This window comes from Tetrao urogallus, assembly GCF_951394365.1.
Source record: "Tetrao urogallus genome assembly, chromosome: 10".
NCBI lineage: Eukaryota > Metazoa > Chordata > Aves > Galliformes > Phasianidae > Tetrao > Tetrao urogallus.
In genome coordinates, this window is record NC_136823.1 from 6,808,088 (window position 1) to 6,822,916 (window position 14,829).

Below are 14,829 nucleotides of genomic sequence, written 5' to 3' on the forward strand. Positions count from 1 at the left end.
GTCCCCGCAGGGCTCAGCATGAGCAGGTAGGGCAGTAAGCTGGCAAAGAGACATTAAGCCCCTGTAACATCGTGTTAAGAAGTTTCACAGAGAGATAAAATTTTGCAACTCATTAAACACACACAGCTGATATTTTTGAACACTGCTGCAGGCTCAGCCTTTAATAGGATTTAATATTTCCTACTTTCAGCTACCTAGGCGAGCCATGTGAAAGGACTAGCCATAATCCAGGGCTTCCGAGGGGAGCCAGGAAATACATCTGTAGGAAATGGAATGCCCTTACCTACTGAAAAAAAGAATTAAAAGCTGGGGTCATTCTCTCACCCAAACATTACATTAAATCTGGAAAATTTCTCTTATCTCTTCCCACTCTTTCAATTAACCCAATTCCAGAAATGCGACCTCTTCACAATTGGTTTTACCTTTCCTAAGCTCCTGCTAGCTCCATTTCTGCACACAGCTTGTTTGTGCCGAGTTTCTTAAGAAATGAAAAGTCTGCATGCTGCCAGTCTGCTGCATCTCTGGCTTGCCAAATGCTCTGCGGTAACAAGACACAAGGGCAGGCAACCAAAATTCTGTGCAAGTAGCAGCACAGCCTTTCTCTACTGCAAACAAGCCAAAAGGTACAAGTGCAGCTCTCACTGCCTCCCATCTCTCTTGAGGGAAGTAGGGATGTATTGCTGCCCCTTCCAAAGCAGGACAGTGATCTGCAGCAATGCAAGGAAACACAGCCAACAGGCAGACTTCCTGAGAATTCATTGCTCTCAGCATACTCTATTGAGCCTTTTATTTTGATGAAAGCTTGGTTTTTAGCTGCAGATGACAAAGTTTTCCAAGAGCACTTGTTTACTACTAACACTCTTGAAACCAATACGTTCAGATTTCCTACAAATAGTACTTAAAAAAAAAAAAAAACAACAAAGGGTAGAAATCTAAAAGCTGAAACTCAAAGAGCCTCCAAACAGCTGTAGTGAAATTCTAGGTATCTTAAAAGAGATTGCTAAGCGTTCAGCAAAGGACTTCTAGCAGAAGGAAGCTGGATTAGCTGCGCCAGCATTCACCCAACGGCCAATGCTCACAAACAACTCAATGGTTGGAACACTGGAGTAAAACATAAGAACCTAAAGATGGATTCCCTTATGAAAAAAACCCACACATACAGAAGACTTCTTAAAAGTCATTTAGGCATGCTCTGCCTGCCAGAGGTACATTTCACATTCTGCACAACAATTACCGCAGTCACATGCTGCAATTTATTTTAAAAACCTGCCTACTTTAAAGGGTCTTTTAACAAAAATACTCCTTCTGAGATCTTATCTAATTGCTACTAAATGTGAAGAGGACATCGAGAATTCCAAAATCTTGTATTTATCTCATCTGGGCAAACTTTTTTTTTCTTCTCTTTATTAATATTATTGCATGCAACTCACATCCATCTCAGCTATAAAATGGGCAAAGATCAAGTGCCTAAACAGTAAATTGTTGCTATGAAGGCAAATAGCAACTCAACAGGTAGCAGAAAGGCTATTTAAATCAAATGAAAACAGCCGTTATTTAACGAATTCTCCTATCTATCAGTAGTATTGTTACTAGATGCATCACATTACCTACTCAGTAAGGCTTAACACTATAAAATGAAGACAAATCACTAGCATAATGTTCTGTAAAACAGAAAGCAAGAGTTACTGGATTGAAGAAGAAAAGAAAGCTAACATTGGAGCATATACTTTCACCTGCACATCTAGGATTAAGTAGAAGTCAATCAGCTGAACCGGTTCTTACAGATATGTTTATCTGGATATATATATTTAGGTATATATTTACATGTGTGAAAAGATGTACTTAGATATTTCTATTTACAAGTACTCTGCTTTGCTACTGTGCTCTACATTGCACTGACTGCAGTTGTACTACAGCCCCATACCCTGCTGCTGTGCACCATGTATCATCGCTTTCATTATCTCTCTGATAAAAAATTGTTTGTTCACTTACATGGGTATTTTAATCTTGCAAGATAAGTACGATTCCGAAGTCCTGCTTTCATCACATCACTATCAGCACAGACAATTATTTTTAAATCAAGTTTGCATGGCAATCTTGGGCAAATGAAAAAAAAAAAGCCTGCTGCTCTAGGAATGCTCCTGCATTTCAGATACAGAGCATCATTAGAACAGCTTAAGTGCAAGGCTTGTTGCAATGCATGTATAAGCCATGGCTCAGCAGTTTTAAAATTCTGCTACTCATTTGGTTGGTGTATGAGCATTTTAAAAGGAGTATACAGCTATTTCTTCTTAATGAATCCATTAAAACAGGTGCACAGGCTTCATTAACAATTTTTCATCCTACTGTCTTAGACTTCTGAGATAATTAACATTTCAGCATGTTTAACATCTTCTAGACAAACCAGTCCTCCCATTTTTCCATTCACGCAATTAAACAGACTGCTTTGCCACAGTCTACAGTTGATGCCAACCTCTGTGCATGTATCCTGAGAAAAATACACACACAACTGCACTGAGGTGAAGGAAAAATTGACTTTTTCAGAACTGATGCAATAGCAACAAGCAATGAGTGGGTTTCACTTCATTCACCCAGGCTGGGTGTTACTTTAGAACAGATGAGAAGCATTCCATCGCATCTACCACATGAACTGCAAAACACTCCATCTTTGTGATGCTGTAAATAATGCACGCATCCACAGAATGACACGGATTAGAGCACAGCAATGAGTTGGCTGCTCCAAGGCAGTGCTTCCCAAACGCCAACCCAGCAGCAGCGCCGTGGGATTCGGCACCACCACCCTCCTCATCCTCATCCACAGCCACCCCAGGGCAGTGAGGGAACCACCAGTGACACAGGGCCTAACAACGTGACATTCCGTGCTCAGGAAAATTGATATAAAAGGCAAAGAAATTCTTCTGCTGCTCCCAGTAAAGGAAAAACTGAGAAAAAAGCATGACCCCAGTAGCTGTCAAATCCCTTGACAAGCACATTTATAAGTAACCCAACTGCAAGAAGCAGCTTCACTGGGAGCCTGCATCTTATTAGGAGCCAAGGACTCCAAGATGACTCCGTCAGCCCGCAGAAATCCATTTCCAAGTATAAGCTCTATGTCTCTTAAGGTACAAAAGTCACCACTCCTTGGAAATTACAGAGTTCTCTCTTCCTACCCACATAAATTAGAGTATTGGAAATGTTTTAATGGCTTTTTCTGCTTTTCTCTAACAGATACCTCAGCTTCAGCTCTAAAAAATACAGAGATAATGCAACGAAGAAGGAAGTACAACAAGGACAACAAACACTTCAGTATAAATAGAATACATGCTGCGTCAGTTTTGTGATCTCTTTTTCCTTTAAAAACCCAACCAACCAAACACGCACATCACATGTACTGTCAAATTAATTGCAACATCTAAACTAGTGGAGCTGCAATTATCACTCTCTGCTGATCAGCTGCTAGCAGCGCACAAGAGGTTATGAAATGCCTTCTCACTTCTTCATATTGGTTTCTACTCCATTTTCCATCGCCCCTCTGCAAACTCTGATATTACTTTTAGCCTGAACTATCACATCATGTTGGTTAAAATGGCAGTGAGTGCCCCCTGAAACCCCACAGTGCAAACCCCTGCCCCTCAGGCTGCATTGGGACAGCAGGTCTCAGCTGAAGCCCTCAGTGAGAAGGCAACTGACTGCACTGAGCTGCTGCTGATTTACGGGCTCATTGCTGCACACAGAAGCTGTCCAGGAAAATGCTTTGGGGACATTGCTAGTTATAATAGATAGCACTTTAAGGGATTAATCAAGGAAGATGATTTCATGGGACAAATGGCCAGGTGCACTCGCATACACCCTGCAGTGCAGGAGGTGCTGCAGACCGGATCCTGCCACTAACTTTTTGTGTTTGAAGTAAGGGCAGAAATACAGCAAAAGGGAGAAACGAGAGGGAAGATGACTTAAATTCGTATTAAAAAAACAAAAAACAAAAAAAAACCAACCACTGGAAAGTTTTCATGAAGCACCATCCATTTTTAATGAATCCTCCCTAATGGCGCAGAGAGGAACCCAGGTACCAGCTGATGAGTCAGCCTGTAATCAGCTGCAACAAAGCCAGATCAGCACCAGTCACACCTCTCACACGGATTATCCGGGATTTAACAGCCACACCGATCTCATTTTCAGGTCCCAGGTCAGGAAGTTGAGTGCTTCGTTACGCCCTCTTCCTACGAAGCTCGTCTCCCAGCCACAGAGCCTGCAGTTTCAACGATCCTCCCAAGACGAAAGACTCGTTCCCCACCTGGGCTGCACTGCAGAGCAGTACTTTTTATATACATCGAGCCTCGCTCAGCAACAACACAAAAACAAAGAAAGATAAACGAAGACAGAAAAGTATTTGTGTGCCAGAATTCGATAAACATCCCCAGTCCCCTTCTTTGCAGCGGTTACTTCCGAATGCAAACAGACTCCATTGTTTCCCAAGTATCTCATTTCAGGCACAAGAGATCAAGAGATCACTGCCACAAAACAAAGCTATGTAGAGGGAGGTTGTTCTTTGAAGCCCACATGCCGGTGTACAAGAGCCTGTTTTGAAGGAGGGGAAGAACACCTGAGAGAGAGCTCTAAAAGAAATACACATAGTCTAATAAACGAAGCTTTGTACTTCACACCGGGAGGCAGAATTGCCTGTTTCCAATAGTTTTGTAGCCTCAGCAGTTACAAACTTGTAGCACTGGCTCTATTTAAGCAAGTAAGCAGGTATACATTTCAGACAGCAGATAAATGTTTTTAAATACTCGCTGTTTCTCATGGCTAGTGCAGCTGGGGTTATTTATTGCCACCTTCCCCCCAGCACAGGGAGCCTTCCCTGGGAACTGCCTGGTGGCTTTGCTGTATGGCTCCTGGTTGGGGTACAGACATGGGCAGAGCACTCTGGGCTGCAGGTGGAGGAATTCAAGTGGCACAGCAGTGAAAGAAATCCCACAAAGCGTTCATCATTTATTTATTTCCACCCACTAACACAAAACCACAGGTATCGCTGCAGGTCTTTTTCCCATTTTTCTGTGGTTTGAAAAGGGGGATTAATCCCCTTCCGCATACAAGGACACACTGCGTTGTCTTTAGCATAGAGGAAGCCACAGGGTGCCTTCATAGGAGTATCTTGTGTCAGGTAGGAATCTATCCCAGTTGGCTCCATTTAACATGAGACTATAAAAACAAGGCATAAAATTGACCCGAGGCCAAGTAGGCTCTTCTGAAATCATTGCTGCTCCACCACCCAGCCTGGCAGCTGCCAAGGAACTGAAAGCAGCATGCTTTTCCTTAAGACTGAAGGATGATGGACTCAGCTGCAGGCTCCCCTCCTGCAGGGCAGGAGACTTGCCCAGCTCAGAGAGGTGAAACCGACTGCAAACATGGAGGCCTTCTGGCAGGCCTCACCCCACAGCAAAGGGCCCAGGGTGCGGTGGAGGATCCGCTGCTGTGAGGCACAGCCTCCAGGCCCAAAAATGCAGGCTCCAAAGTGAGATTTCTATTTAAAGGCAAAGTGATCTTAGCTACTTGACACCAATGGGCTCAGCAGCGACTGGCAGCCAGGGCAATTTATAGCTCCAGCTCGCTTTAGTCCAGTTCAAGGGTCACTGCATCTGAGGATGTGTAGATTGACAGCAGAAGCTTTACCCCTAAAATAAAAAAGGCAAGGAAGTTATAGAAAATCTCTTTGTCTCCTATAGCAGCACCAAGAGAACTTCAAATAAACACAGAATAACTCAGTGTCTCCTGATGTTTGTCCCCCTCCCTGTCCCGGTTCTCCATGCTGCAAGTCACACAATCACAGAATGGCCAGGGTTGGAAGGGACCTCGAGAATCACGAATGTCCAACCCCCCTGCCACAGGCAGGGCCACCAATCTCCAAATTTAATACAAGACCAGGCTGCCCAGGGTCCCATCCAGTCTGGCCTTGAACACCTGGAGGGAGGGCGCATCCACAGCCTCTCTGGGCAGCTGTTCCAGCACCTCACTGCTCTCTCTGTAAAGAACTTCCCCCTGACATCCAACCTAAATCTTCCCTCCCTCAACTTAAAACCATTTCCCCTTGTTCTGCAGTTATCAACCCTTTCAAAGAGTTGATCCCCCTCCTGTTTGTAGGCTCCCTTTAGGAGTACACAGGCTTTGGTCAGGCTGACCTGCCACAAGTACTATTTGAACTCATTAAGTCCAACAAAAATTGGGATAAGTCAGTGCAACTCACACAAGAAGCTGAAGAACAGCAGGGCTGATGCTACAACCCCAGCAGCATGTGCCAAAACAACATAAAGGAGAAACCTGGCCAGGGGGATGACAGATGGGCTGTGAGGGACCTTTCTAGCTCATTCTTATCAATTCATTTTACTTAATACACAGCCACCTGTGTGAAGCAACAGGGTATTCCCTTTACTTCCACTAATTTCTATACATAGATGAACACAAAGTTCATCCCAAACCACCTGTGTTTTTACAATCACACTGTTGCCATAGGACAACACATTCTCATCCTCCATTAGTTAGCTGAAGGCAATACAAGTCTCCTATGGCAACTGAGAGAAAAGCAAGTCTTTTGTTGCTAATAAAGCCACAGTTGTACTAACATCCAAAGCAAATTTAGTACTAAATAGAAACAAGTCAAAATCCACATAAACATGGCAATTTCCCTCGGTTAATCAGTAAAACTGAGAATAATGCCGATGTATTGAGCCAGTTTTACAGGAACTAGATATCAAGCATTTCAGCAAAGAGCTGTGCTGGTCTGCAGCAATTGGATACATCTGGAAATGCGATTTCCCCCTCCCTCCTGCACTCTTTCTATTTTAATAGACAAAATTGATTCTGCTCAGTCAACCACCACAGCTGTATTAGCTCCAGCAAGTACAACGGGTCACCCTAAATGTTCCTTTAACTGAAAAAATCCAGACAGCCTCAGGAAAAACAACATTTGAAAGCTGCTTATTGTACAAAAATCTGGAATAAACACCATAATTTTAATTCTTGAACCACACAGCAGAGAGAAAAAAAATCCATTCTAGAAGCAGACTCTGGCAATCTTTTATACTTCAGTACATAGAATTCAGTTCTCAACATACGAAGTGGCCAATTGCCATGTTTTAATAATACCATTATTTGATAGATATTCTCAATTATTAACCTTCCCCACCTGTTTGGTCTTTTAAAAAAAGCTTTAAACAAGTCAAAGCAAACTGACTGGTATTTGGGCAACATCTGCAGGGACTGCAATACCACCGGGCTGTTCAGAACCACAGATTATTAAGGTCCATACTTGGCTAAACAGTTAATGGAAAAAAAAGACAGTTGCCCCAAAACGTGAGCAGAACTGGGAATAGTCAGCTATCATCCATGCAGATGCAAACACAACTGCCCTGGATTAAGATGAAATAAAAAGCCTTCTGAATAGTTTTCTGGAGTGCTGGGCTAAAAAAGGCCTTTGAGCACCTCAGAAAGAATTGGTAGCCTTAGTATTTTCTATTTACAGCTTCCCTTCTCAAAAAACAAACAAACAAACAAAAAAAAAAAACATTAAAACAACCCCCCAGAACAGAGACTGGTATGCAACAGAAAAATGCATATTTTTTAGGTGGGGAAGGGGATTAGCTGACTTTCTTAGAAGCCATGATTCAGCACTGTTTCAAGTTTGCTTACCTCACCAAAAACAGCAATGATTTCAAATCAACTTGACTAAAGTATGCTGAGTGACTTTTTAATAACATCAAAGACTACCTAAAGTGTTTTCATTTTCTTTGAAGAAATTTGGAATGAAGATCGGATTGAGTTTACAAGAAGAGGCCAAAGGAAAAAAAAAGCAAATGTTACTTGAGCCCGTATTGGCCTGTTTTCCTCAGAGTTCATGAACAGTGCTTTGTGTCCCTCTGTGGCAAACAAGTGAAGAGCAGAGGACATTAGTCTTACGTTACTTCTTCCTTAGTAGTTTGACATATATTCCTATGCCATAGCACTTCAGTTTACCCATTACTCCCATGGCATGCATAATAAATAGTAAGTAATATAGTAGTTATGTATTAACACAGCACAGCCAAATTATTTTCCAGGAAATCACTTATTAAAATTGGATTGAGTAGACTGCAACATGTGATATGAATTAAAATGCATGTGCTGTTACATGGAAGATTCTGGAGTACAAGGGAACAAGTTTCATCAGCTCCATGACTGCGCTTACTCGGAATAACTCTGCAGCTATGATGGGTTACGCAAGATGTGGCATAGTTGGTAGAGGGCTGTAGAAACATTTTTAGAACGCAATACTGGGATTTTGTGAACTGAAACCCAGGTAAGTCCTTTCCAGTCTAAAATGGAGCTTCCAAAAAAACAATTTTTGAGTAGAATTGTGCTTTTTTTTTCCTTTTCCTTTCAGCAGCTGAGCATAATGGGTATCATGCCCAACTTAGCTGTGCATGTTTGGAGAAAGCCATGTTGGTGTTAGCAAACAGAACAGTCACTCTAGAGAGGTTCTGGTAGAAATCTATTGGAAACTGATTTACACATCAGCCTAAGCTAATCAATCTTAATAAAGGATTAGGACTTGGTTCCACCATTTCAGTCACGGGTAAGTGGTGAGATGAGAAATCTACAGTGAGGAACCGCCTTCATTTCACAACTCCATGGAAAAACAAACAAACAACAACAAAATACTGGTTTCCCTCCTCCTGCCAAGCTAGGTTTCAGGCATGCTGAAATCAAGTCTCATCAGGACAGCATCCTTGTCTTCCAGTAGGCCAACATCACTTCAGGGAAATGATGCATTTCCAGATGTAACTTCAATTCCACATGTACAAACTTAAGCAATTGGAAAACCTGTTCTGCTACTGCATGACTGCTTCTCCAGATATTCTCCAAGCATTACTTGCATAAATCACTCCTATTCCAGAGCAATGAAGATGTCTCTTCCAATAGCAGTGCCAAGCCCCATACATCTCACACAACGCATTTGGTTGCACTCTTACACACCCACAGGCTGTTTGGGTATCACACATCAGCACTTACCCTGGCCTGAAAGCACCACTGTAAGCCTGCCACAGACCCCACTGAAGCTGTAGGTTGGTATCCTGCTGCTCACAGCAAACAGCTGCGAAATGGCAAGTCTAGAAACAGACCTTCTTCCAATCCAACAGCTCTTCTCAACACCTACCCCAAAGCCATCCCTCCAGCTGGGCTCCTGGGATGCAGATCCATCCACACCTCCACCACAGCCCCTTCACACCCAGCGATCCACCCTCCCAACCCCTACCACACCTCTGATACCGCAGAGCATGGAGAAGCCCTGGCAGCAACAGAAGCTCAGCTGCTGCTGCCATCCTTCTTTTAGCACATCACCATCAGCACTGCTGAGCTCTCTCTTCAGCCCTCTGTCACGCTCTAACTGCAAAGCAAAGCAACCACCAGACCACAAAAGCAAGCATGTTATACACACGTGAATCAGACTGTGTACCAACTGCAAGCATTAAGATGACAGCATCCAAAAAACAGTTCCCCCCCCAAATCAGCTGCAGACAAGAGATGGACCAAAGGGACCTGAAATATCCTTTACATCAAAACCTGATTTTATTTGCAGGCTTCTCCTCTTACTGCAACAGGACCACACACATTTAGAGAGAACAGCTTAAACAGGACTATGGGAGCATACAGCCAACCTTTAGGGAAAACACACTCAAAAAGCAGAGGAAAGGAGTCTCATTTCATTCAAAGGAATGAATCTGAAGCCTGGCCCAACATATTTCCTATTTCATATAGTGAATTTGAGAAGCAGTCTATTAATAGTTCACTACCATGTTCCTATTCCTGCTTCTCTGTATCATGGAGACAGCTCTACTAACAAACACCAGTAATGCAGACACGTTTTCATATTGTTGCCATGAAGCAGAGCTAAACCAGTTGTTTAAGCTTAAACAGCAGCATCTTAAAAACTGACTTGGGAAAGACAAAACTGGTCTTGGAGATAACTTAATGAGCTCATAGTAATACCAGATTCAAGCTTGCAGAGGAGTTCTCCCTCCTTTCTTCTTCTTTTTTCTAAATTATTCTGTTCATTTACACTACAAAGTACCCAGCCAATAAATTAACAGCCCAGATAGCAACAATCTGCTCTTCTGACATCAGACAAATGCTGTCAGCCAACAAGGACATCATAAAAGACAAAACTACCACACCAGTGACAATCAGCAGAATACTGCTTTACCCATAAAGAAATTTCCTGAATACTTAAGGGGTGGCAATATATAATATATATACACATATACACATATAATCTCCCTGCCATGCCTGTTTGTGTTTGGCCATTTCAACACCCTGTGTTCGGTAGCTCTGCACAATCAGCTATTTTTAGCACCCCAATTTCTAACTTCACGTGGAGATGGAGAAAGCGCTCGCACACAGCGCCTCAGTAATCAGCACTGAAGGAGGAACCAAGACAAAAATGAGATCTTTGCATTTGAGATAGCACTGTGTGAGACTGTTCCGCAGCTTCCCCATGCGCTCCCAAAGGAGAGCAGGATGGGGATGTTGGAAGCCATTCATTTAACTAGAAAAGCACATTTGGCTTGCCAGCAGCAGGTTGGCAAAGGCCTGCAGTCCTTATTCATGACCTAACATTTTACTTAGGAGTACAACACTTGAAATACTGTTACCGATGCCTCACCACAGAGCAATTGCATGACACCAATTAAAATTAATTATAGCTGTTGACAACCTTAGAATGCAAATCCTTCCAAACTGCAAGGCACAGTAATCCCATTCCAATAGTTCAGTTTCAAGAAGGAACAATACACTCATTTTCTCACTAGAATCTGACTAAAGCTTTCATGTCTTCGCAGACAGGTCTAAAACCCAGATTGCACTTGGTTATCACTTGAATCCTGCTGTAATCCTAGCCACGATTTTGCTTCTGAACCCTAAAACCATCTTTTCACTGAAATAAAAAATGCACTGAACAGGACTGGCTTGCAAGGTCTTGGTAAAGGTGGACAAAAAGAGGCGGGCACCAGGCAGCAGTACCAGTGGGCTGAAAGAGCTGCTGAGCCAGGGCAGGGGATTAATGCCTGCACAGGACCTCAACTGCTCACTTTTAGAGTCTGAGAGTTAAAAACAAGAGGCACACGTGCACCTGCAGGAGAAAGACAAAGAACAACACAATGCAGTTTCTCTACAAAAAGGTCCTCCAATTGTGGGAGTCTGTAAAGGACGTCATTTTGTCTTCAGCAGCTCAGCAGTCATGGCTTCCTTCAGCCTACTGCTAAGTATATCTGAGCATAGCATTCCTACAGACAGAGTCACATCAAAACAGTGCAGCATACACAAGAGCATCCTGAAGACTGTGACTGAAGCCATTCCTTCACAGCACTCTGATGCACACAGTAAGAATCCCCAGCTGAAACAAGTGCTGTACAAATTAAAAGGCTCCAGACAACACAGAGCGACACACCTACTGACTGCCTCTTCCTTCCAATTAACCCTGAGGCAAAAGCCTCACGTGCCAATGGCAGATTCATGTCATCCAGCTGCACATTCTCACTGCAGACCACAATTCACATCCCCCTTCTCCCCCCCCAATACACTACACAGCCTCTGGCATCACCTGCACACCTGAGAAACCTCCATCTTTAAAGAGACACTGCAGCTGTAACACTTCAGGTGATTGGCACCCATTTCTCTTAAGTACCTTAACAATAAAGATTGTTCCTACAGTCAGAGGCCTAAATCAAGCTCTGCACTGCATTTGGACTACCCAGTAGTAAGACCTGGCTTACACTGAAGCACAAGCTGTAACTGAAACAGGTGGGCACTGTGGAATTACTACAGCTGATTTCTCTACAAACAGTGGGCTCAGGAACTCCTGAACAAGCATAACAAGGAACATGAAGAACAATCACCAGTCAAACCTCACACTTCACTGCAAACTTCCCAGCCTCCACCTTCGGTTAAAGTGACCCAAACAGTGGATGTCAATAAAATGGGCTCTCCAATGTACCAGGCAATCCTCTGTAGCTGAAGTTATTCTGTTATGAAAAATATGTTGGAAAATCTCTAATCTAATTCCCCTACTGAGGATACTGAGAAAGCCTGGCAGCAAAATGAATTCCTGCTCTGTGTGATGGCTCTGTTATGACAGAGCTCGCATGCACCGGTCAGAGCAGACAGCTCAGCAGCCCAGCCCTCTTCTGCACACACACATTCACCCAGAGGGGATCTGAATTACTGCCCTAAATGAATTACAGGAGTAAAAGCCTCTCATCAGGGCTCAGTCCCCAGCAGCAGCCAGAGATGAGGGCCTCTCAGCCTCTCTCCCAACACCACAGATGCTGAGCTCTCCCTTCAATCCTTTTGGCAATCCTAGAGCCTCCCCACCCGGACCGCCAGCCCCCAGTGATGGGAGTGGAAATTGGACTGAATCCCTCCTCCACATCGTGGCCATGATGTGTCAGGCCTCCTCACACCTCACAGCTCTGCCTAATGACAGCCAACGAGAGCAACGATGGCAAAAGCTGAGGAGTGCTGCCTGTGCTTCCTAGCAGGGAGCAGCACTGCAGTGAATCACAACCATATTGTTACAAGCAAGCCATTGGGGAATAGGGATGAGGAGGCAGCACATCCATCTCTGCCCATCCCATCAGGCTGGTGGTAATTTACAAAGAGTTTGTGCCAGCCCTAATAAAATAGACAGCTCAAGCTGAGTGCATCACAGTATTCACGTGTGAATAAGTGTGGTGTACCACAGTATTTATGTGCTGCTCACACTCTCCCAAGGCCCATAACACTGCCACACAGCAGGAAGCTCAGGACCAAGAGGGTCCAGGGTCAGAACCAGGAGTCAAACAGCCTGATTCCCACCCAAATCATGGGGTGGGAACTCTGAGTAATAAGTCAAGGGAAAAATAAAATTAAAAAAACATACAGATTACATGTTTTCCTAAAGTCCTATTCGAATGGATGTTAATGGAAGTGAGGTAAGGAAAAGGCCCTAAAAGATTTGCAAAAGAAATAATATCCTGCTTTATATATATTCTCACTTTAGTGAACATAGCAGAAACATAAATCCAGAAGGGAGAACATACATGCACTACAAAATAAGTGTTTAAAAACCACATCCTAGAACAGCACAAGGCACTACCTGCATCTTCTCTACTCATTACCAGGTGACTTCACTGCAAAGAACCAGAACCCAAAGCAGAGCTGCTATTTTTAGCCTTACTTTTAGATGTATCAGAGCACAAAGCTGAACTGCAATACGGGCTCAGGGCACCTAACAGAAGACACAGGCTGAGACTCACAACACAAACCACCAGTGTCAGGAGAGAGGAAAGGGCAAGGAAGGGCTGAGAGAGACAGCACAGCTCCCATCGCCGGAGCAGCATCTCACACCCATATTCGCTGGGAAAGGACAGCGTGCTTCTGCAAACGCACTGCAGTCAGCGTACACAGCGAGCGCTTCCAGCCCAGACCCGCTGCCAAACGCAGCTCTGCCTCGGCACTGGGCTGCGGGGCCGGGGCTCGGCTCAGCTCCCCGCAGCCTCCGAGAGCCGTACGGCCCCGCGGGCAGTGCGGGGCGGAGGGAGTTAATGCGGGGAGGAGTGCGCATAAGGTGGTGGGTGCGGAGCCAATGAGGGCACTGCGCTATAGTTAGACGCTGGGTACCGAGCGGTGGGGGCTATAAAGGCTGCTCGGAGCCGAGCTGCCGGGGGTGACACCGGCACGCTGCCCTTAGCGCCGGGGCTTACGAAGCAAAAAAACCCGAAACCGTACGGGAGGGTGAGCTTACCTGAAGTTCACACCAAGCGACTTCCACCCACGTCTCCGTGTCCAGTCCCTTATAGACCGTTTTGAAGGATCCCCTCCCGAGTTCAATATCAAACTTGAGGAACCTGCCATCCAGCGAGGTGGCGACCGCTTTCATGTCAGCCTCCTCCTCGGGCTCCTCTTTCTTGGTTTTGCCCTGCTCCCTGGCCGCGTCCGACGCCTCCTTCCTCTCCGCATCCTTGCCGGCCTCCTTCTGCTCCTCGGGCCCCGCCGCACCGCCGGGTGCCGGCCCCGCCCGCAGCGGCCCCGGGGGCTCGGCCTCCAGGCACACCTTTTCCGCCGCCCCGTGCCCTGCCTTCGCCCTCTCCGCGATTATCCTCCTGGTTTTGGGGAGCAAGATGATTTTCCTCTGATGCTCCGACTCGGGAAGGTCGAACGCGGGCTCCTCCTGGTCCGAGTCCACCACGCTCCGCCGCAGGAACCGCTGATGGACCATTTTGGGGTCCCTGGAGCACGGAGCTCGGGGCGGCGGCGCGGGCGCTCCCGGCCCCGCAGCGGCGGCCGCTCCGCTCCCGCCGGGCCCATCCACGTTCACGCCGCCGTCCGCAGCCGGGGGAGCGCCGGGCCCGGCAGCGCCCGGGATCCCGCCGCCTCCCCGCCGAGATGCCGCTCCGGCATCGCCCCCGCTTTCCATCGGCTCTGAGGTTTCGGCGCCCGGCCTGGGGAAGTCACCGCGCTCCGTGCCCGCGCCGGGCCGCCCCGGGGCCACCTGCGGGGGGAAGGCAGAACGCAGCGCCCTGACGCACCGCCTCGGGCCCCGGCCCGGCAGTCCACCCCCCTCCCGGAGCCACCTCGGGACCGGCTGCCGCCCCGCCCGCCCCCAACCCCCCGGCGTGGAGCCGAGAGCGGCGGGGGCAGGTGCACCTGCGGGCACAAAGGCGCGGCGGAGCCGCTTACTTACGTGCGGAGCGGGGGGCCGCCGTCCTCAGCGCCATGGACGGGGATGGGAAGAGGGGCGGGCACCGCCGCGTGTGCGCG

General features: G+C 46.2%; 1 protein-coding gene across 1 annotated transcript in view; it reads right to left on the reverse strand.

Moving 5' to 3' along the window:
- Window positions 1–14,485, reverse strand: part of WNK2 (WNK lysine deficient protein kinase 2) — a gene marked incomplete at both ends in the record, with an annotated part of 98,778 nt that extends 84,293 nt beyond the window's left edge. The window contains one exon of the mRNA XM_079540541.1: window positions 13,814–14,485. Coding sequence (XP_079396667.1) covers window positions 13,814–14,485 — 672 coding nt within the window. The remainder of the gene's footprint in view (window positions 1–13,813) is intronic.
- Between the last annotated feature and the right edge of the window lie 344 nt (window positions 14,486–14,829).